This window comes from Podarcis bocagei (genome assembly GCF_964188305.1).
Source record: "Podarcis bocagei genome assembly, chromosome: 11".
NCBI classification, from domain to species: Eukaryota; Metazoa; Chordata; class Lepidosauria; order Squamata; family Lacertidae; genus Podarcis; species Podarcis bocagei.
Window position 1 is genome coordinate 34022779 of NC_138136.1, and position 21526 is coordinate 34044304.

The 21526-nt window shown below is 46.0% G+C and overlaps 1 protein-coding gene across 3 annotated transcripts in view; it reads right to left on the reverse strand.

The window, feature by feature from the left end:
- Positions 1-21526, reverse strand: part of RASGRF2 (Ras protein specific guanine nucleotide releasing factor 2) — a 95042-nt gene that overhangs the window by 37865 nt on the left and 35651 nt on the right. For all 3 annotated transcript variants that reach the window (XM_081212483.1, XM_081212482.1, XM_081212481.1), the window contains exons 9-13: positions 21049-21167; positions 13267-13427; positions 12317-12383; positions 9771-9907; positions 757-839 (exon numbers count right to left, since the gene is read on the reverse strand). In XM_081212483.1, the coding sequence (XP_081068609.1) occupies positions 757-839; positions 9771-9907; positions 12317-12383; positions 13267-13427; positions 21049-21167 (567 nt within the window). The remainder of the gene's footprint in view (positions 1-756; positions 840-9770; positions 9908-12316; positions 12384-13266; positions 13428-21048; positions 21168-21526) is intronic.

Here is a 21526-nt window from a genome sequence, read left to right on the forward strand (position 1 = left end):
AAATGAAACACACTCAACAGGAAGTGAAACATGTTCTTATTCCAGGGCAAAGTTCACAAACCAAAACACCTACTTCCAGGTTTGCAGCATTCTTAATCCAAGTTGTTCATAAACTAAGCTGTTCTTAAACCAAGGTACCACTGTACTTTCTATGGGAAAGTGTGCATTGGTTTTGGAACGCTTTGGTTTTGGAACAGCCTTCCGGAGCGGATTAAGTTTGAGAACTAAACTGTATCACCCTAGTGCAAGGACTTTTAGTTATGCAACAGAAGTTCCCCTTTTCCTCCTCTCCATACGTGTCCCCCTAAATCTGTTCTAGGGTTCCCCTCAACCCTCTGGAGGGCACAAGGGGCATGCAAGGAGAGGGGAGGGAGGGAGGGGAAGTTCCACTGTGCAAGCAGCTAATGGATCTACTTCACTGGATACTGCTCACAGTCTAAGGTTGGTTATGTCTGCTAGGGTAACACCAGAGTCTAAAGAAAATCTTAAAACAAACACATATAAAGTAGCACACCCATTAAATGTAAAATTATAACAATGATTTCAAGAACAAAAACTAGTATATTACTATTCAGACTAATAGTTTTCTAAATCTTGAAAAGCAAACAAAGTAGGCTCACAAATAATGCAGCATTTCCCTGTGAAACATGGGGTTAATAGTGCAGTGAAGCAAAACAGCAAGGTTTCAATTTTGCATTTGAGGGATAATGCAAGAAGTCCCACAGTATGGCTACATGTCAAAATCAGCAAACTTACTTGATCATATGTGGCACAGTGACTTTGGAGTTTTCTTCAAATACTATGGTCATTAAACCGTTGCACCGTATGTTGTCAACACACTGCATAAGATAATGACAAAGGGGAGTGGAAATATAGGGTGGTGATTTTTTTTTTTTTTAAATCTTGTAAATCTCAACTGTTATAGTCACAGTAAATGAAAAGCTCTATCTGTTGAGCCAGAAGGAACAGAAAACTAGACTTCCCAGAGTACCTGGCAATGGATGTCTTTTGAATAAACACTTTAACAACCTCCATAATGCTATTCCCTCCCTGTCACGATCTTAATGTTAAGGGGTACTCTGGTGTTGGAGACTCTCCAAGAAGGTCTGGTGCTGAGTAAAGCTTATTATGAGCCAGGCATGAAGGCTGAGCAGACTGATTGCGCTGGGTCAGGTTTATAGTGGGCATAACAGTGAACTCCATTTACCATTCCAAATCCCGTAATTACAACTGTGTGCCTTTACTAGTTCCTTTTCCTTGCACTTTGGAGATGTCATGATCATTGGTGTCAGGGCTGCTTCCAGATCCTAGCTCACAGAGGATCACGCTAGCCAACGTTCACTTTATAAAAGTCTTTATTGAGTTACAGTTTCCAATTTCAAACTGCCGCAGGCAGCCCTACGTCTTATCAGCTAGACCGGCGAAGCTCCGTCCGAGTCCCCGCCTCCTGTACACCAACTTAATAACCTCGCCTTACTCCACCTTTTCCGCCTTCCCCTCCTTCTCTGGGTCCCTCTGCCCCCCGTGGTCTCTTCCTTCCTGGACTCTTCTGACGCTGACCCCCCGGACCCTTCTGTCTCCTTGCGGCGGGCTTTAGGACCTGGCTCCCTTTCCGGGCTGCTTACTCTGCCGCCTTCCTGTGCATTTGAACTTGGCGCGCGCGCCCAACCTCCCACTTTCCGCTTGACCGTTCCTTCGCTCCCCGATGGGGGTGTGGCCACTCCTGACTCATGCCCTCCCCCCTGCGGCGAGCCGCCGGATCCCGATACCTGGCGACCTTCCTCCCCACTGCGCTCTGTTGGGGACGTTGGCCCCGATTTCCCACTGCTGCTCTCTGAACCCCCTTTTGTCCCTTTTTCCTGGGGTGTCCCCTTGATCTCCCCCCTCGCTCTGGCCACTGGCGCTCCTTTCTGTGAATCTTCCGATTCACTGGAAAGACTCGGAGATCTCGGGTCGTCGTCATCGCTCATCTTTCCTTCGGACTCCTCCCCCTCGCTCTCTGTTTCCTCCCTTGCCCTCGCCTCTGCTCCTGAACCCCTGACATCCATCCCCCCCTCGAAGCCCCCCCTTCCCCCCTCCCCTCCTTCAGGTGTGGGTGCTGGTTGCTCCATTGTCATGGGGACGAATGCCGGATACAGTTCGCTTCCCGTGGCTGGCATCCAACTGAAGCCTTCCAGTTCTTCCTCCCTGCGCTCGTCGCCGACGGTCGCCTCCTCCTCCATCTCTGTGCCGCCGTGCTCGAACCCGAGGTCCTCCCCGAACACGTCCATGTCCGTCTCTTCGTCGGTCCCTCCTGGTGGCGTTGCTCGCCCGGGACCCTCCAGCCACTTCCTGCGCCACTGCTCCTCTGGTCGATCATCCCACCAATACGAGGGTTCTGAGGTAGATCCCGAGGGTGACCCCTCCTGGGAACGTGCGGTCAGTGAGGGTTCCTCGTCCGAGTCGAACCCCCGGAACGTGCTGTCGGAAAGCGTGGGTGTGAAAAGCCAGTCGTCGAAAAACTCGGCTGGCATGGGCCTGTGTGGAAAGAGGGCATGAAACTCGTCTTTAAGTAGCGGTTCGTCCAAAGCGTAGCCCGGCACTGGCTGGGGTGCCCTCTCTGGCGAGAAGGTATTCCACTCCCTCTTCCCCCCATCTAGAGTCCAAAATCTCTGTGACCTCGTTGATGGGCCCCTCCTGTGGCACTCCCCCTGGCTCGGTCCCCTCCCGGAGCGGACTCGGTGCCGTTCCTGGCTCCTGAAATCTGTGAGGTGCCTTGTAGGGAGTGAGCACCGATCGGTGGAACACCGGATGCATCCTGGATCCCTCTGGAAGTGTCAGCCGGAATGCCACCGGGTTGACCCGTGCCTCGACTTGGTAGGGCCCCAGTTGTTTATGCCCCAGCTTCTTCTTTGCTAACGATCTGGCCGGCACTGCGTGGGCTGCCAACCAGACCCAGTCGCCCACTTGGATCTCTTCGCCAACCCTCCTGTGTTTGTCCGCCTGCACCTTGTATGCGTGTTTAGCCAGCTCCAGCTGCCGCCGGAGCTGATCGTGGACCTCCTGCAACTCCGACGCGAACGCGTCCGCTGCTTGCAGCTCCCCCTCCCCCATTCTCTCCAGTCCCGGGAAGGTTCTGGGGTGCCTCCCATTGTTGGCGAAAAACGGCGTCACCCCTGTAGACACGTGCTTCGTGTTGTTGTAGGCGAACTCGGCGAGTGGCAGGTAATCCACCCAAGTTGCGGGCTGTTGATTTGCATAACATCTCTTGCCCGTTGGTTTGCGGGTGTCTCGCCGACGCCAGGTTGATCTTGACGTTCAGGAAGCCCATCAGCTTCTGCCAGAAGTTCGAGATGAACTGTCGCCCCCTGTCGGACAGTATAGACCGCGGCAGACCGTGAACCTTGAATACGTGATCTATGAACAGTTTGGCGGTTTGTTCCGTCGTGGCCACCTTCGCACACGGAATGAAATGCGCCATCTTGGTGAACAAGTCCACCACCACTAGTACTGCTGTCTTGCCCCTCGAGCTGGGTAGATCCGTGACAAAGTCCAGAGCCACTCTCTCCCATGGTTCGAACGGGGTTTGCAGCGGTTCCAGCAGTCCCGCCGGTGGTCTGTGCACTCGCTTGGCCCTCTGGCAGGTGTCGCACCTCACCACGTAGTCTGCGACTTCCCCTCTCATCCTGGGCCACCAGAAATCCCTAGCGACCAATTCCATCGTCTTCTCCGTGCCGAAGTGCCCGGCAGTGGGCGCGTCGTGCAACTGCTGCAGTACCTTGGCGCGAAGCTCGTCTCCCGGCACGTAGATGGCCCCTTTACAGATGAGCAATCCATCGCGCTCCTGGAACTCGTTGGTCGGCGCCGTGCCCCTGTGCACCTCTGCCAATTTAGCTTGCGCGAAGGAGTCGTCCTGCAACGCTCGCCGTACCGCATCCAGGTCAACCGTTGCCGAAGCGCACGCCCATGCTGTCGGTGCGAAGATGTGCATGGCCGTCGCTGGCTTCGCCTCCTCCAGGTATTGCGGTTTACGGGATAGGGCATCCGCCATGACGTTGGTGTCTCCGGGGACATACTCTATCCGGAAGTCGAAGTCCGCAAAAAACTCTGCCCAACATATCTGCCTCTGGTTCAGGAACTGCGCTGTGTGCCAGTGCTCTAGATTCTTGTGGTCCGTGCAGACCTGCACTGTGTGCTTGGCGCCGACCAGGAAGTGCCGCCACGCCTTGAATGCTGCATGAATGGCAATTCCCTGTCCCAGATGGTGTAGTTCTGTTCCGACTTGCTGAGCTTCCTGGAGTAGAACGCTCCCGGCCTCCAAGCCCCCTGCGGGTCTTGCTGCAACAGGACTGCTCCCACGGCTCTGTCTGATGCGTCCGTCTCCACCCTCATCGGTCTGCTGGGGTCGACATGCAGTAGCTGCTCTTCCGACGCGAAGAGACGCTTGAGTGCCTGAAAGGACTGCTCCGCCTGCTCCGTCCAGATGAACTTCTTTTTCTTGGAGCTGAGCGTGTCCGTGATGGCCGCCGTCTGCATTGCAAATCCCCTGATAAACTTGCGATAGAAGTTCGCAAAGCCGATAAACCGCTGGACTTCCTTTCGGTTGCGCGGGCTCTTCCAATCCAACACGGCGCGAACCTTGGCGCTGTCCATGGCGAGCCCCTTGTCTGACAACTTGTAGCCCAGGAAATCCACCTCCGACACGTCGAACTGGCACTTTTCCAGCTTGGCGTACAGCCTATGCTGCTGCAGTCTGCTCAGCACTTCCTTGACGTCTCTGTCGTGGGTCTGCTGCGATTCAGAAAATATCAGGATGTCATCCAGGAAGCAGACGCACTTCTTGTATAGGAGCCCCGCTAAAACGTGATGCATGAAAGCTTGAAAACAGTGGGAGCCATTTTGCAGTCCAAACGGCATAACTCTGTATTCGTAGGTGCCCAGGGGCGTGAACATGGCTGTTTTCCACTCATCGCCTTCCCGCACGCGAATGAGGTTGTACGCCCCGCGCAGGTCCAACTTGGTGAACACGCGTCCTTTGCGCACCGTCGCGAGGAGGTCGTCGATTCTGGGCATGGGGAAATCCGATGGTTTGGTCATACTGTTCAAGGTGCGATAGTCCACTACGAGCCTTTTTGGGGGCGTGTCTTTCTTCTTGACGAAGAATACAGGACTGCCCCCCACTGCCCTGGACTCCCGGATGAAGCCGCACTCCAAATTATGATCTATGAACTCCTTGAGTTCCTGTAGTTCATCCTCAGACATAGAATACAGTTTCCCTTTTGGCAGCACCGCCCCTGGCAGGAGGTCAATCTTGCAGTCATATGGTCTGTGGGGAGGTAGCTTGTCCGCCTCCTTCTCGCAGAAAACCTCCAAAAATCCTGCGTATTTGTGGGGGACTGCCTGCAGCGTCCCCAGCTGCAGCTGTGACTCCTCTTCCTCGCCCTCCTGCCGGGGCAGGATGCAGTGTTCAGCACAATAGGAAGAGCCGAAGACCAACTGCCGCTGGTACCAAGCCAACGTCGGGCTGTGCCTGTCCAGCCAACTCATGCCCAATACAATAGGCGTGTCCGACAGCTGGGTGACATTAAAACTGATGATTTCCCTGTGATTTCCAAGTCGCATCACCATTGGCGGCGTTTGCTTCACCACCTGCCCCCCGAGCAGCTCCCTGCCATCCACCGTGACAACCTGCAGGGGCAGCGTGGCAGGCAGCAACTGTATAGCGTGCTGATCGACGAAGTCTTGCCCTATAAAGTCCGCGTTGCTGCCAGAGTCCACAGTGATTGGCACGTCCATTGTGAGTCCATTGGGTAGCTGGAGCGATGCGGTGAGCTGCACTACTGGTTTGGGCGGGAGGGGGTCTGTGGGCTGCAAAATCTCTGGGGACTGCTTCACTGACTCGTCTGGCTGGGCCCCAGTGCCTCTGTCTCCAGCCAGACTCCGTCGTTTCCCTGCTGTGGTTCTCTGTGCTGAGTAGCTGCAGTAACCGTTGCAGAGGCTGCAGTGTGTTTGTGGATCCTCTGGGGACACTCTTTCACCATGTGCTGAGGACTGTCGCAGATGTAGCACTTCCGGGTCCCTCTAGGAGGCTTCGCTTTGACTGCTCCCGGCGCTAGGGCTCTGGTAGCTGACTGAGCCCTGGCACCTCCCACCTCCATAGGTTCTGCTCCCCCTCCTGGCGGAGGCGTGGATTGCGCACGCGCTGCTTCCCTGGGAACGAAGGAAAACCTCACTGGTTCGCGCCCTCCGCGCCCTTCTTCCCTGCTCCACGGACGTTCTTCCAGGCGCACCCCAACCGTCAGCGCCCTCTGAACGACCTCCTGCGTGCTCCGGGGTCTCTCCCCCCTCGCAATTTCGTCTTTAACCGCGCCGCTCAAGCCTTCCCAAAAAAGGTCTCTGACTGGAGCCGAATCTCTGTCCCATTCCAGGGCACTGACCAGTGCAAAAAAGCGGGCATGATACTGCCTTACACTGGCCCTCCCCTGCTTCAGTCCGTGTACCTCTTTCCGGGCAAGATCCACGTCTATGCTTGATAAGAAGCACGCATCCATTGCTTTAATGAAGGCATCCGCACTTCTGAGCGCCGGATCCTTATCTCTCCACAAATTGCGCAGCCATGCTTTGGCATCTCCATGCAAATGGGACAGGATAAACCCCACTTTCTCTTGCTCATCTCTAAAGTCCTTGTCCAGCAGTTGCAGCGCACACTGTACATCTGCTCGGAAGTTGGGGTACTGTTGTAAATCCCCATCAAAGTGAGACACTAGACCGCCTGCTCTTCTCCCCAACCCAATTCCCTCCGTTCTGGGTGTCAGTTGCCCTTGCTTCGTAAGCATTTCCAACCTGACCTGGAGATCCTTGTAGGCGGCGGCTGCTTCCCCCTCTCTCTTCCTGGATGCGAGTATCTCGGCATTCAGTTGTGTCACTGCTTCTTGCAGATCCGCTATCTGCTGTTCGGCAGACATCTTGTCTGCCGTTTGTGAGCTCGCGAGTAGGCACCAGTCTTCACCCCTTTCTGCGAGGCTTTAGGTGCCAAAACTTGGAGACGGAGCTTACTGTCAGGGCTGCTTCCAGATCCTAGCTCACAGAGGATCACACTAGCCAACGTTCACTTTATAAAAGTCTTTATTGAGTTACAGTTTCCAATTTCAAATTGCCGCAGGCAGCCCTACGTCTTATCAGCTAGACCGGCGAAGCTCCGTCCGAGTCCCCGCCTCCTGTACACCAACTTAATAACCTCGCCTTACTCCACCTTTTCCGCCTTCCCCTCCTTCTCTGGGTCCCTCTGCCCCCCGTGGTCTCTTCCTTCCTGGACTCTTCTGACGCTGACCCCCCGGACCCTTCTGTCTCCTTGCGGCGGGCTTTAGGACCTGGCTCCCTTTCCGGGCTGCTTACTCTGCCGCCTTCCTGTGCATTTGAACTTGGCGCGCGCGCCCAACCTCCCACTTTCCGCTTGACCGTTCCTTCGCTCCCCGATGGGGGTGTGGCCACTCCTGACTCATGCCCTCCCCCCTGCGGCGAGCCGCCGGATCCCGATACCTGGCGACCTTCCTCCCCACTGCGCTCTGTTGGGGACGTTGGCCCCGATTTCCCACTGCTGCTCTCTGAACCCCCTTTTGTCCCTTTTTCCTGGGGTGTCCCCTTGATCTCCCCCCTCGCTCTGGCCACTGGCGCTCCTTTCTGTGAATCTTCCGATTCACTGGAAAGACTCGGAGATCTCTGGTCGTCGTCATCGCTCATCTTGCCTTCGGACTCCTCCCCCTCGCTCTCTGTTTCCTCCCTTGCCCTCGCCTCTGCTCCTGAACCCCTGACATCCGGTTATTCTCCTGCTATTTGCTGAGTTCAGCAAGGTAAATAATTCTACTGTTGCTTTGTTAATACCTACATTCTGTTACAGATGCCATACTCTTCAACATATTCTGTATTTCCAAATATCTGTAATGTGATGACAACCAGCAATGATTTTTTTATTCTTTATTAATAGAAAGGTGAAGTATTTGCTCCAGGACATTGCTTCAGGTGGGGGGATTTATTACGTTTTCTGCTCTTTTATGAATATTGAGCTTTTAAAAAATTATTTCAAGGGCAAATTCATGACTCAAATCCAATCCAAATATTTGTTAATATGATAAACATGGAGGTGGGAGAGAGCCATCAGTAAGTTTAATTCTCATCAATTTCGGTACAAAGAGGAGGAGGAGGAGGAGGAAACCAGTATATCTGGATATCCTGAAGGAACTTTGCTTTTTAGTTTCAGTCCCACCAATTAATCAGAGGCAAGTTCTAATCTGTGATTAAAGCTTTAGTTGATTAATGTACCAGTTAAATAGATTAAAGGTTGCAGCACCAATCATATTACCAAAGCAGAGGGGAAATGAATGTCCCTTTGTTTGCTTTTGGCTTGCTTCACAAGCAGCTTATGGATCACAACTGAACTGTTCTCAAGTAACTAGTATGAGGCTTGCAACCTTGCAGGAGTTACTTTAAATGCAATTGATTGTGTTTGCAATTAGCATTTTTTCATGAAGTCGGATGCTGGTATTCATGTGAGAAGGGGGCATGGTCTGCCCCTCATTTGAAAAAGGGTTCGTACTCCACTTCATGGCATTCCTAACCCCAAATCATCCACCCCTTCGAAGAGGCACACATATTTTGTGCAGTTGGTGTAGCCTAATCTTGCATTCTCTCTCTTCTTAACTGTTTCTTCCTCCTTCACTATTAAAGTCTGTCTGTCTGTCTGTCTGTCTATCTATCTATCTATGTCAGTGTTTCCCAACCTTTTTTGGGCAAAGGCACACTTGTTTCATGAAAAAAATCTCGAGGCACACCACCATGCCAGATGGGGAAAGGTCACTTTTTACTTATGTAAAAAAAAAAAAAAAATAGTAACAGCATAGAAGGTAATGGTTAGGCTAGCATCCCTCTTCCAAATATGCTAGGTTTTTATTTGCAGGGACTGTTCTACATGGGAAAGCATTCAGCACTGTCATTCTCCCATCTGCCATCTGAATTGGTACTATTCTGGGTCAACTTACTCTGCTGCATGTGTAGATGAAAATGGCACCAAGTGTGGGGGAGGGGGCAGAACAGGTTTCAGATACAGGATATTAAGCATACACGTACTTCAGATTGAACTGGTTGCTTGCTTTGCAAGTTTTCATTTCCCAAATGACTGCCTTGGCAAGCGCAATACCTACCAGGCTCAACGCCGGTCTCGCGCTGCCGCTTCCTGCGCTCTCAAGGACCCGGGAGGAGGAAGGCGCGAAGGGAATCCCGAAGGCGCGAAAACCTCGCGCATGCGCAGGCCTTCCGCCTGCGACAGCCCAGTAGGCCGGCCGAAGCGAGCGGCGATGGGATGTGGGAGCTCGCTCGCTCGCCGCCCCGCGTGTGCCTATGTGGGGCACGTTACAGCCCCGTGACGTCAGCGCCACGCAGGCAGCCAGGCAGGCAGACAGCGAGAGCCCCGCGCTGGGCGGCCTCTCCTCGCCGCCGCCGCCCCGCCTCTCGCCGCCCGACTCGCCCGCCTCCCTCCCACGGCACACCAGGCAACGTCTCGCGGCACACTAGTGTGCCGCGGAACACCAGTTGGGAAACACTGATCTATGTGTTGAACTAGCACCAGTTCAACATGGGCAAGTTACCATTTTTAAGTTGAACTATTTTGCACTATTTTGTTACTGATCGCACTATTTTGTTACTGATACCAAAATATTATATTTCCTACATATCAAGCCATGAAATTATTATTGGATGCTGAGTAAAACATGTAATCTCCAAGAAAGTGAAATTACCTGACTAATGTCACTTGTCCAGGCTGCTTTTTCCTGCCGTGAAGGGGCTAACAGGACAATGGTAAAAGGAGGTGCATCTGCTGGTTCAACCACAATCTTGAAGTCAAGATGTCCAAATACTTGCCCAGAACCTTTCGCTTCACAAAGGGAGCAAAGAACAAAGCAATTACAGATGGAAATCTGAGGTGCATAAAAACCTCAAGGCACAACACAGATCAATTTTGTTCTGCAAGCAGCATCTGTTTATGTACAGTGTGGCAAGACTCCAAAGAGTGATTTAGGCCCCTGCCAGGGCTATTCATTAGCACAGTTACTTTTTCTACTTTGAACACTGGATTCCCAGGGAATACCACAAACTGTTTATGATGTTTATGATTTCAGAAATGGCTTGCCATGTAGCATGGGAAGATGCTGATTGAGAAAAATAAGTTTAAAATGTTCTTCAGCTGATGAAACTAGAGCTTCGAATTCTGGTCCACATGTCCCTCAATATGAAGTTCTATAGGGATCTAACACGGGCACAGAACTCCATGCAAATATACCCCAATTTTGTTTAACAAAGTTTCATGGATGCATCCCCACTACACATAGAGAATTCTACCTTCCACTCAAATGACTGGGAAAACATACAGCAATGGAAAGCTTAGAGCCCCAGTTTGTGCCCCAGGGACCAAGCAGTTTGCTCTCGATTCAAGAAGCCACCAAAACCTCATATGGTTTCTTGTTTTGTAACTGAGAGCACAATTCCTTTATATCTTTTACATTATACATGCCTACTTAGAGTTTAAATCCCACTGAGTTCAATGGGGCCAACTTCTGGGCCAGAGATTTGGGTCATAATATACAGTTCAATGATTGGATAAAATTATGGAATGAAAATATAAAATTTACGGCATGCACTGCGTTAAAGGAAAATGTTATGAAAATGGTTTATAGATGGTATATTACACCCGTAAAATTGGCAGAAATGTATAAAACATGTAATAAGTGTTGGAAATGTAAAGAAAAAGAGGGAACATTTTACCATATGTGGTGGGATTGCAAGAAGGTGAAGGGTTTCTGGGAATTGATATATAACGAATTGAAAAAGATGTTGAAATATACATTTGTTAAGAAACCAGAGGCTTTTCTTTTAGGAATAGTAGGAAATGAGATAAATAAAAAGGACAGTAAACTTTTCCAATACGCAGTAACTGCAGCGAGAATATTACTGGCCCAAAAATGGAAACAGGAACAACTACCGACATTAGAAGAATGGAGAATGAAACTGATGGACTATGCAGAACTAGATAAACTAACGGGGAAGATCAGATATCTACGAGACCAAAAGTTCATCGAAGATTGGGGAAAATTTTCAGATTATTTGAAATGTATATGTGATGAGCAAATAACGCTAGTGGGATTTCAAGAAGCTCTGTGAATGATTGAGGAATATTGTGTTGAAGAAAATAAGAGGGTGAAGGTATGTAAATTGCAATATAAAAATTAGGAAATGTGTAACTGAAGAATTGAATAATGGATGATTGTTAGAGAGGCTGAAGGAAGTTCAAAAGAGAAAATATGTGATAAATTTAGATTGGATATCATAAATGTATGTTGGAAATTTAATAAAAATTATTTATTAAAAAAAAAAGAGTTCAATGGGGCCAACTTGAAGGTATATGTGTTGAGACTGCAGTCTTAGTTCCTGTTGATCGCTGGATTGTGGTCCAAATCAGATATGATGCAATGACCCCCCATCCCCAGTCTGCCCAACTTTCCACTGATCCAACTTCCCAGCTAAAAATCATCTATTCATATGAAACAACTAGGCACACTCCCGTTCCTTTTATTGCAGGGCTGGACAACCTTTTTTAGCTCCAAGGGCAACATTTAGTGGTAAGTACTGGGTCCCACTCAGACATACACATCTCTCTCTCTCTCTCTCTCTCTCTCTACCACACACACACACACACACACACACACACACACACACCACAGTGAACCCACATACATGCAGAGAGATGTGCAATACAATCTCAGTGATCCCTTGTGTGCTCCCCTTCATTCTCTAGGTGATTGGCACTGGGTAGCAGTCCTCCCTTCTTCCCTGCACCAAGCAGCTGGAGAGAGGAGATACTATTGCTGTGGAAACACAGCCAGATGGGCAGGGTATAAATATAATAATAATAATAATAATAATAATAATAATAATAATAATAATAATAATACTGCTGCTGCACACCTTCCTATTCTCCAGTGTCAATTGGCACTGGCAATCAAACCCCTCTCAGCCTGCCAAACAGCTGCTGAGTATAGCACAGTTATGATCATCCCAGTCTGCCTTCCTCTGGTGGACTGAGGGAAGTGGTTTTGGTGGAAGCAGCAGTAGAGGTTGACCGATTTATGGGAGGCAGGAAAGGCTTGTGGTATGTAGATTTCAATCCTGTGTTTTCTTGGGAGCTGCGACAGACACATTATCTGGGGACTGTATTCATTATATATTGTACAGAAAAATACACTAATGTTTGTGTAAACATTATATTAAACAGTTTGATATAACTTACAGTCATCATCATTCGTATCAGCCTCCTCAATTAGTGTGCATTCTATTAACGAAAGAACACCTCCTGCCTAGGGATATAAATAATACCTTTTTCAGGAATCTATTTTATCCTCTCTCCCACACTTAAAATTATGCAAAATTATGCAATTTAATGTTACACAGTCTCCTAGAAAGGATTGTTCCAATAGCTGAACACACTTGCAAAAATCAAGAACGTTATTAATTCCAAAAAAACGAAGATAAATTTAAGCTGCATGTGTTCCTTTTTCCAATTAAAATAATTCTGCAGTGTATTAACCAACAGCAAATAAAATCAATTTTACTGATAGGATTAATGGCATGGCACACTCATTCATACCAGCCTAGCAACTCCATGGGAGAAATATGTGAATATAATAAATAAGGTATCCGAATCCCAAACAGAAAAACAGATTAATGCAGACCTATTTTTTCAGATTTGAATACATTACAGTTTCAATCCATGTAGGGGAATAATTCAAGAAAAATATTTCACTGTAAAGTTATACTGGAAGGCTATATAATTGGAAACGGCATTATATATATACAGGGCCAGTCCAACCTTGAGCCACGTTAAGCCATGCAACCGGCTGGCTGATGAAGGCGTGCAATGGATGGTGTGTCCCTTGCAATAAAATTGTTCCTGTAACATTTCCGTGACCAGATTTCAATTTCAATTACAATTAGTTTAGAAAAGCTAACACTCTGTTCAAATTATAAGTTTTCCCATACTGAGATACCGTTTCCAGGCAATTCTTGTGCATTGCCTCAGTGGCTCAATTTACTGAAATACATAAAATCCTTCATGTCCTAAATTAAACTACCATGCAGTAATGAAATGTAACATGTAGTGAGAAACACCAGAATTAGGAACTTTATGCTCTACATTCCACCATGCTAAATGTAAATGACGTAGCTATGAAAATACTGTACCTTAAGTAGATGCAGCTTTCCTCCAGAGCTCCTTGTACAAATTAAAAAGTGTTTTGTAAATAAAAAACATTGTCTTTCTCCTTCTTTTTTCAAAGACAATGATCCCAGGCGAACTTTACTAAGTTTCCCCCTCTCAACGGAAGGTACTTGAATAAGAGTACCTAGTGATTACAAAAGCAAATGGTACATTGTAAATATAAGATTAATAAGTGGAATCCTTCATACCTCATTGTCTATTTGATATTATGTATATCTCTCTTAGCACACCATGTGGGGCAAGTAGAGATGACCATCCTAATAACACTGGTTTCACTAAAGTAGGAGTAGCCAGTGTGGTGTTTTCTAGATGTTGTGGCCAGCTCCCATCTTTGTCCAGGCAGCATGGCTAGGAGTGTTAAGCAACCTAACTGTAGAGGGCTACAGCATTTCAATTACACAAAAAGAATATCAACTGTAAGACACAATTCAGCAAACAATTAAAAATTTTTTACTTCATTCATATTTCTTAATCACCCAATAACTAGACTCTCTGGGCAATAGCAAAACTCAATTTGCCTTTGCTATTCAAAATTACTTATTTTCTCTCAGGATAACAAAGTAACGTAATTCCAACCACTGATCTTAAAGCAACCACCGGTGGGACTGATTACTAAAAGTTTGTATTATACATCTCTAAAACTTTTCCAGAAGAACAGAAACATTAAAATAATAATAAAATAATAAGATAAAATAATGGCAAAACATTGATAATGGAAGTTCCTCCCATTACATGTCAGACAGATGCCGTCTCTACTGTTTGTTTTTTGTTTTTGATGCCTACTGAAGTTTGTTTTTCAACAAGTCTTGTAAATGGATTTATTTTTTTTATCTCATTCTGTGGACTTGTCCTCATCAGAGGTTACTGTGTGTTTGCTGCTGTTAACCTTCTCCTTTTTATTTGTGTAGTCCATATGACATCACCCTCAGACAACACCAGTCTTTATGCTTTTCCCCTGTAGATTTGGATTTACCCGATAACAGGGATCATCTGATAAATTGGGGAAAATTGCAGTCCAAACTGCTCCACTGATGGTTGCAGACTATTTGCTGCTCTCCTTTCTGTGTTCACTACTTCCTCAATGCTTTAATGCTGTGATCTTAACTATTTCTGGTGCACTCCTGAACAAATGATTTTTTCCTTTATTTTGATCCCTCAAGATTTGCACAGAACCGGAAAACCATACAAGCAAACCACATTAAACAGAAATCTGAAAAGTGTGTGCTGAGAATTTACAAGTGTTTTCCCTTCCTTTCCAGCCTGCAAGCAAAGGTGCATCAGGAGCTTGGCAATGTTTGGCACAGTAGCATCAACAAATTTGCTGGCAGATACATAAAAGGTAAAGGGACCCCTGACCATTAGTTCCAGATGTGACCGACGCTGGGGTTACAGCGCTCATCTCGCTTTATTGGCCAAGGGAGCCGGCGTACAGCTTCCGGGTCATGTGGCCAGCATGACTAAGCCGCTTCTGGTGAACCAGAGCAGTGCACGGAAATGCCATTTACCTTCCCGCCGGAGCGGTACCTATTTATCTACTTGCACTTTGACGTGCTTTTGAACTGCTAGGTTGGCAGGAGCAGAGACCGAGCAACGGGAGCTCACCCCGTCGCGGGGATTCGAACCGCCGACCTTCTGATCGGCAAGTCCTAGGCTCTGTGGTTTAACCCACAGCGCCACCCGCGTCCCTATGGCAGATACCGGTACATAGTAATGTTTAATTGTTTTAAATCATTGCTTTTTTAAATATAAGTTTTCAGTTGTTTCTGTTTTAGCTGAAAGCCACCTTGAGTCAGAGAAAAGGTAGGATATACCATAATACCATATACCATATACCAGAGAAAAGGTAGGATATACCATAACATTAATAATATTTGCATGTATCAGAACTTTTCCCACTTTACATCTTGCACCTCCTAAAAAGCTGCTCCTGAAGGGCATGAGAGCCTCTGGCAAGAAAAGCTGAAGCAGGAAACCAAAGGGAAAATCCATTCGCTTTAAGTGGAATCATTTTCAGCTCTCACATGGGGCAGTCTGGATTATATTATATATATTTTTAATTCTGCTTTCATAATGCAATGAAATTTTTTAAAAACAATCAAGCAGGATGGAGTGTGGTATAGTTCCTAGTAAATATGCAACACAGATCTTTTGGCATCCAAGTTATTCTCCCCATTTTTATGCACAGGAGTGGCATTTAAATCTTACTTCAATACTGGTGAAGGAGCAGCTTTCTATGCCACACCTGAGGCCAGCAAGCTAGTTTTAGGGGGTGCAGGAGACACAGATGCTGCTCCCTGCATTCCCACATTTGCTTAATGGTAGGACTGGGGCCTGAACAGATTCTTTTTTGCTATAGCTATTGGAATAAAAATAATTTAACCATCATGTCTTCAAGTAGAGGGATAAAATACAAAGAAGAGTGACAGTTTGATTATATAATGGGATAAGTAGGTTTGTCAAGGAGGCAGCCATTCTGTCAAAACAGGTACATTCTGAAAAGCTGAAAAGGCTTGTGGTGGGGTAGGACCACTGCAGCATCATTCTGTTGAGAACCGCTGATCAGGGACTGCTGCTTTTCAGGTTGGGGCTTAAAAGGTTTTCCATTTTAAAAGAGCCATTTGATGAAACATCAGCCACTGTAATAGCTGAAAGGCAGCTTAGCCTGCATGACAGCAGCAATTATATTGCAATATTGAGACACAGGAAAAAAACCAACAACAGTGGGATGAGAAACCTTACTTCCATTGCCCAGAACCCTGAAAATATGTGCCCAAGATGTGTTATTTTAGTTCAAATGGACAATAACAGCCACCAAACAGTCTCCACATTGTACCAGAACAATTTTTTACTTATTTACAGCACTGATATATAGGTACAGTGGTACCTTGGGTTACATATGCTTCAGGTTACAGACGCTTCAGGTTACAGACTACCGCTAACCCATAAATAGTACCTCGGGTTAAGAAATTTGCTTCAGGATGAGAACAGAAATTGTGCAGTGGCGAAGCGGCAGCAGTGGGAGGCCTCATTAGCTAAAGTGGTGCTTCAGGTTAAGAACAGTTTCAGGTTAAGAACGGACCTCCGGAACGAATTAAGTATGTAACCAGAGGTACCACTGTATAGGCCTAGCAGATTGCTGTTGCTAATACAACCATCAGATTGCCACTTGGGGCCCAGATTTCTCCTGGGTCACTCCTACCAGTCAAGGGGGGGTGACTTTCTGATCCCATGCTTTCTCTTACAGTGCTTGTGCCTTATGCAACTCTTCTCCATAATATTGGGAGTCTCTCTAAAACATGGTGGGAGGAAGTGGTGCCCAACTGGAAAAGGTTGCTTCCCCTCCGAATAATTTTATTCATGATGTGTAATTTGCATTACTGTTTTTAATTTACAAGCCAACTGGACGTGTGTGTGTGTGTGTGTGTGTGTGTGTATAATTTGCAAAGGTACAATAATGATCTTCCAAACAAATAATTAAAACCCCCCACAAAGGACTTAAAAATGTGAAGAGACCTTAAATTCCCATAGCAGAAGTTTAAACCGAGGTCCATCTAATCTTAGGCCCAAAACTATATAAAGGTAAAGGTAAAGGACCCGTGGACGGTTAAGTCCCGTCAAAGGCGACTATGGGGTTGAGGCGCTCATCTCGCTTTCAGGCCAAGGGAGCCGGGGTTTGTCCATAGACAGCTTTCTGGGTCATGTAGCTAGCATGACTAAAGCACTTCCGGCGCAACGGAACACAGTGACAGAAACCAGAGTGCACAGAAACACCATTTACCTTTCTGCCACAGTGGTACCTATTTATCTACTTGCACTGGCGTGCTTTCAAACAGCTAGATAGGCAGGAGCTGGGACAGAGCAATGGGAGTGCACTTCGTCGTGGGGATTCGAACTGCTGACCTTCCAATCGGCAAGCCCAAGAGGCTCAGTGGTTTAGACCAAAGCGCCACCCGTGACCCTAAACTATATCCATTAACTCAGATGAACCTGCAGAAGCCTGTTTTTAAACGTATTTACTGGAAAGTTCATTCATACCCCTTGCATCCAAATTGTCTTAACTCATGAGGGAAAACAGCTTTCTCTAGTATTGGGACTGAGAGCTTGAAAGAAATCAAAACAAGTTTTGAACAAAGAGTACTGTAACAGGCGATTTTTCTAAAGTAGCTGTTAAGTGATTTTTCTCACTTTTTTTAATAACATTGTCCAGAGCCCTGAAAATATGTGCCTTTGAGAATGCAATATTTCATTTTATAATAATAAAAAGGTACTATTAAAAATGTTGTTATACTATAGTTTATTAATTCACAGATTTTTAGGTAGACACACAATGCAGAATCAGATATTACTGAGGCATTAAGGCTCAATTCCTTTACATACATATGAGGAAGTAAGTGCCTAAAGATGATGGATATTGCAAAAAGCACTTCCCAATGCAGGGTTCCAAGTGACCCACAACCAATGGATTCATCATATGTGCATCAGCCCCTATGCATGCAAAATTTACATGCCAATGTTGTTTCTTTCTAAGCCAAGGGTCACTGGCTCACAAAGGCTAAACACACAGGCTAACTCAATCAAATAAGAACGCTTTAAGCATGATATAAGGTCACATGAGACTCTGTAAAGGTGAATGTGTTGTTTTTTAACGTGCCTAGAAGTTATTTTAAATCAAAATGTAAACCAAATGAATGCAGTGAAACTTGCTTCCAAGTAAATATGCTTAACTACTTTACACACACACACACGAGCAGAAAGGACTTCTAATTCCATCTTCCACGCCTCCTCTTAGCAGCATTCCATACACCCTCAAGATCTGTTTCAGGGGCTGCAGGAAGGTTGAGGAGGGGATGTCCCAGTGCATTAGCAGTTCACTCATGCAATGTTGGATTCTGCACAATTTTGGCACAGATATGAACAGTTACTCAGTGATAATATTTTAATACACAGAAGTATAGGCGAATGGTATACTACATAGAGAATTTACAGCATAGTGAATTTACACACAACATAATAATTCCATTAGAATGGAGGTTGCTTTTTGTTTTGTTTTTACACTCTACTTACAACATGGAGTTAGTCATACAAGGAAATTCACACAAGGAAGGTAAAACTTTCTGGTCTTAGACATTTCAAGTATAATTTTACCAATACATTCAAAAATGGTGTGTTGCCATGAAAGTGAGAAGTTATAAGACCAGCAATGCAATGTCTAACAAGAAATATTTAAATTTATATAGTTGTACATTTTGCAGAACAAGCAATTTCTCAGACTGACCATACAAACCTATACTTATCTTTTCTTTCTGTAAATTGCTTTGAGGTTTTATGACAATCAAGCAGTAATAAATCTTGTGAAATAAGTAAGATAAATACAGTGGTACCTCAGTTTAAGAACAGCCCTGTTTACGAACTATTTGGTTTACAAACTCCACAAAACCAGAAGTAGTGTCCCAGTTTGCAAACTCTGTCTAAGAACAGAAACTGAATGGCGGAAGGGCACTGGCAGCGGGAGGCTTCATTAGGGAAAGCGCACCTCAGTTTAAGAACGGACTTCCGGAATGGATTAAGTTTGTAAACCGAGGTACCACTGTACGCTGAAGAAAGTCCCATTGATTTTAAGGAGGCTTTCTCCCTGGTACCTGTGGGTAGAATTGCAGCATAAGTGATCCAAAGGACCATCAAAAAGGGGTTTAGTGCCAGGTACACTGACTGTTAGTGCCAGTGCCAAGTCTTACACCTGTCACTTCCACAGCCATTTTAAATCCAGATCATTGGCAGAAAAAGGTTTTCCTCTGATCAGTAGGGCATTAACAGCTGAGAGAACACTTTAAATTCCTAGGAGACCAGATGAGGTCTCTGTTGTTTGTTTTTGTATCATCTGTTCAGAGAGCTAAAAAGAGCACTTAAAATGCATAAGCATCAACTTCTGGATGTGTGCAATTCTTCTAGCCATCAATAATATTTATAACAAGATCAAGGATTTGCCATTTCTTTGTCATGTGTTGCTTTTTCAATATGACTTCCACAAGATGAGGATTTCAATCTGTGGCACTTTCAAAACTTCTGAAGCAGAGAATTGTTTTCAATCAGAACAGTGTGAAATTTTAAGATAAACACTGCCTGCTCTCTTTTTGAAAACAAGACCAAAAAAATGCAAGCTTCATTGAGTATATGACGCTTGCTCAGTGTGGTCGCTGGAAAACAGAGCTGAGCAAGTGGCTACAGACTTTCCTAATGGTGTTTTCCTACTGGTGTCAGTAGCTTCATTTCTCATTTTCTTCTTGGAAACTTTCATGGATCATAAACTGGGCCTGCAACAAAACACTGCAGGGCAAAATGCTGCTGCTGTCCAGGATTCCAGCCAACCAGCTTTCTAATATACTTTGTTCCATCCCCCATCCAACAGTCACTCAGCGTTTAATCCCTACTCATCATGTTCAACTTCACTGGGCTGTCTTGAGGTTCCCCTTCCATCAAGTTGTTCGGGAAGGATTTGGTTTGTACTTCTGAAAACCTCTGGGTTCCCCCAGAACCTGCTGTTGAAATTTTGGCTACAGAAGAAGTGGTACTTGGGCAACTGAGGTTGATAAAAGTGTGTATTAGAGGTAAGGAAACTATGTCCCTCCAAGGTGAAATTAGATTCAGTTCACATGAATTCTCATGAGAATTTTTTAATCCATAAATGTGGAGAGCTGAATTTTAGACTGGTGAAAATGAGAAACTAAGAGAACCTAAATGGAATCCTTCCATCCCTATAACTGATACTGGGCCATGCTGGCTGCAGCTGATGGAACTGGAATCCAATAACATCTGGAAGGTGCCTGGTGTACATTGTATTGTATTCTGCTGTTTACACAGAGACTCACTACAAACTGAGTGGATGGGAGAACGGACTTTATTCTGCACAGAGTAAGAAGCTTCTCCAGCCAGGCCCCACCTCTGAGTTAACTCTCCAGGAGCTGGCCTGCTGGGTCATAGCTACTTCTCTTAAAGGGAGCTTGTGCCAGATATTTAGTTGATAATGGATACCCTACATGTATGACTATGTTAACCTGCACTGCACATAGTTGTGTACCATAAATTCTGAGCTTCCACAAAAAGCCACAGCAGAGGTCTTCCAGAAGACATGCATGTCCCTGGGCATTTCAAGTATACCAGATAATGTAATACTCTCATAACTTTTCTCCTACTCTGGCTCTGGCACTGAAAAGACAATCTGAAGGAAAAAAATTTTATCAGACTGTATCATTTTGAGCTGTTCCTGAAGCACAGATGAAAAACGGAAACAAAAGACAGCTGTTTTCATTCCTCACAATCTCTCCACCATTTGACAAAGCTTCAAGTACTCCAAGTTTCTCTTGTGCTTTTGCCCGAATGTTGGCATCATCTGGGACTGCAACATCTATTGGCCAGACAGACCTATTTTCCATGTTGCTGTAGATAATTTCTGGTCCACTGAAGACGATAGTCCGGTTATTGTGTATGTTACTTTCCCACGGGTGCTTTACTATTATTGTGCTGCTGTTTTTCATGACCCCTGGAAAAAAAACAGCATAGAGGTGGGGCTCAGCAGCAGCCCAAAACTGTGGGGTTAATATTCATGAATTGTATCTGGACAATCGCACACTTTTGGTGCCAGCTATATATTGCACCCGTGTTTTTCCCAATGATGCCAACATTAACTCTGGTTTTCAGCTATGCTTTCTTAATACTGTAGAAATGCATGCTAAAGAAAATGGTCTTACCTTGTCGTATAAAAGTTTGGCTGGTGTCCAATAATATATCACAACCCTCTACTATCATTCTTTCTATTGCTAGATTTTTCCGTATGTTTTCTGTGTCACTTACTTCATCATGCATCACTCTGTTGCAAAGAGAAAAGGGAATGTTCAGCTTCAGGAAATGAAGTACATGCATAAAGCACATATAGCTTTCCCATACCTTATTACCTTCATCATGAGCAACTCTCTGCCAGGTCCCACCACCATGTGAGGCTAGCTAGGTGATGGCTAGAAAGTCTTTCTAGCACTGGAACCTGCATGTGAAATACTTTCTCCAAAGAAGCTTGCCTAGTGTCCTTTTAGGTAAAGGGAACCCTGACCATTAGGTCCAGTTGTGGCCGACTCTGGGGTTGCGGTGCTCATCTCGCTTTATTAGCCGAGGGAGCCGGCGTACAGCATCTGGGTCATGTGGCCAGCATGACTCAGCTGCTTCTGGAGAACC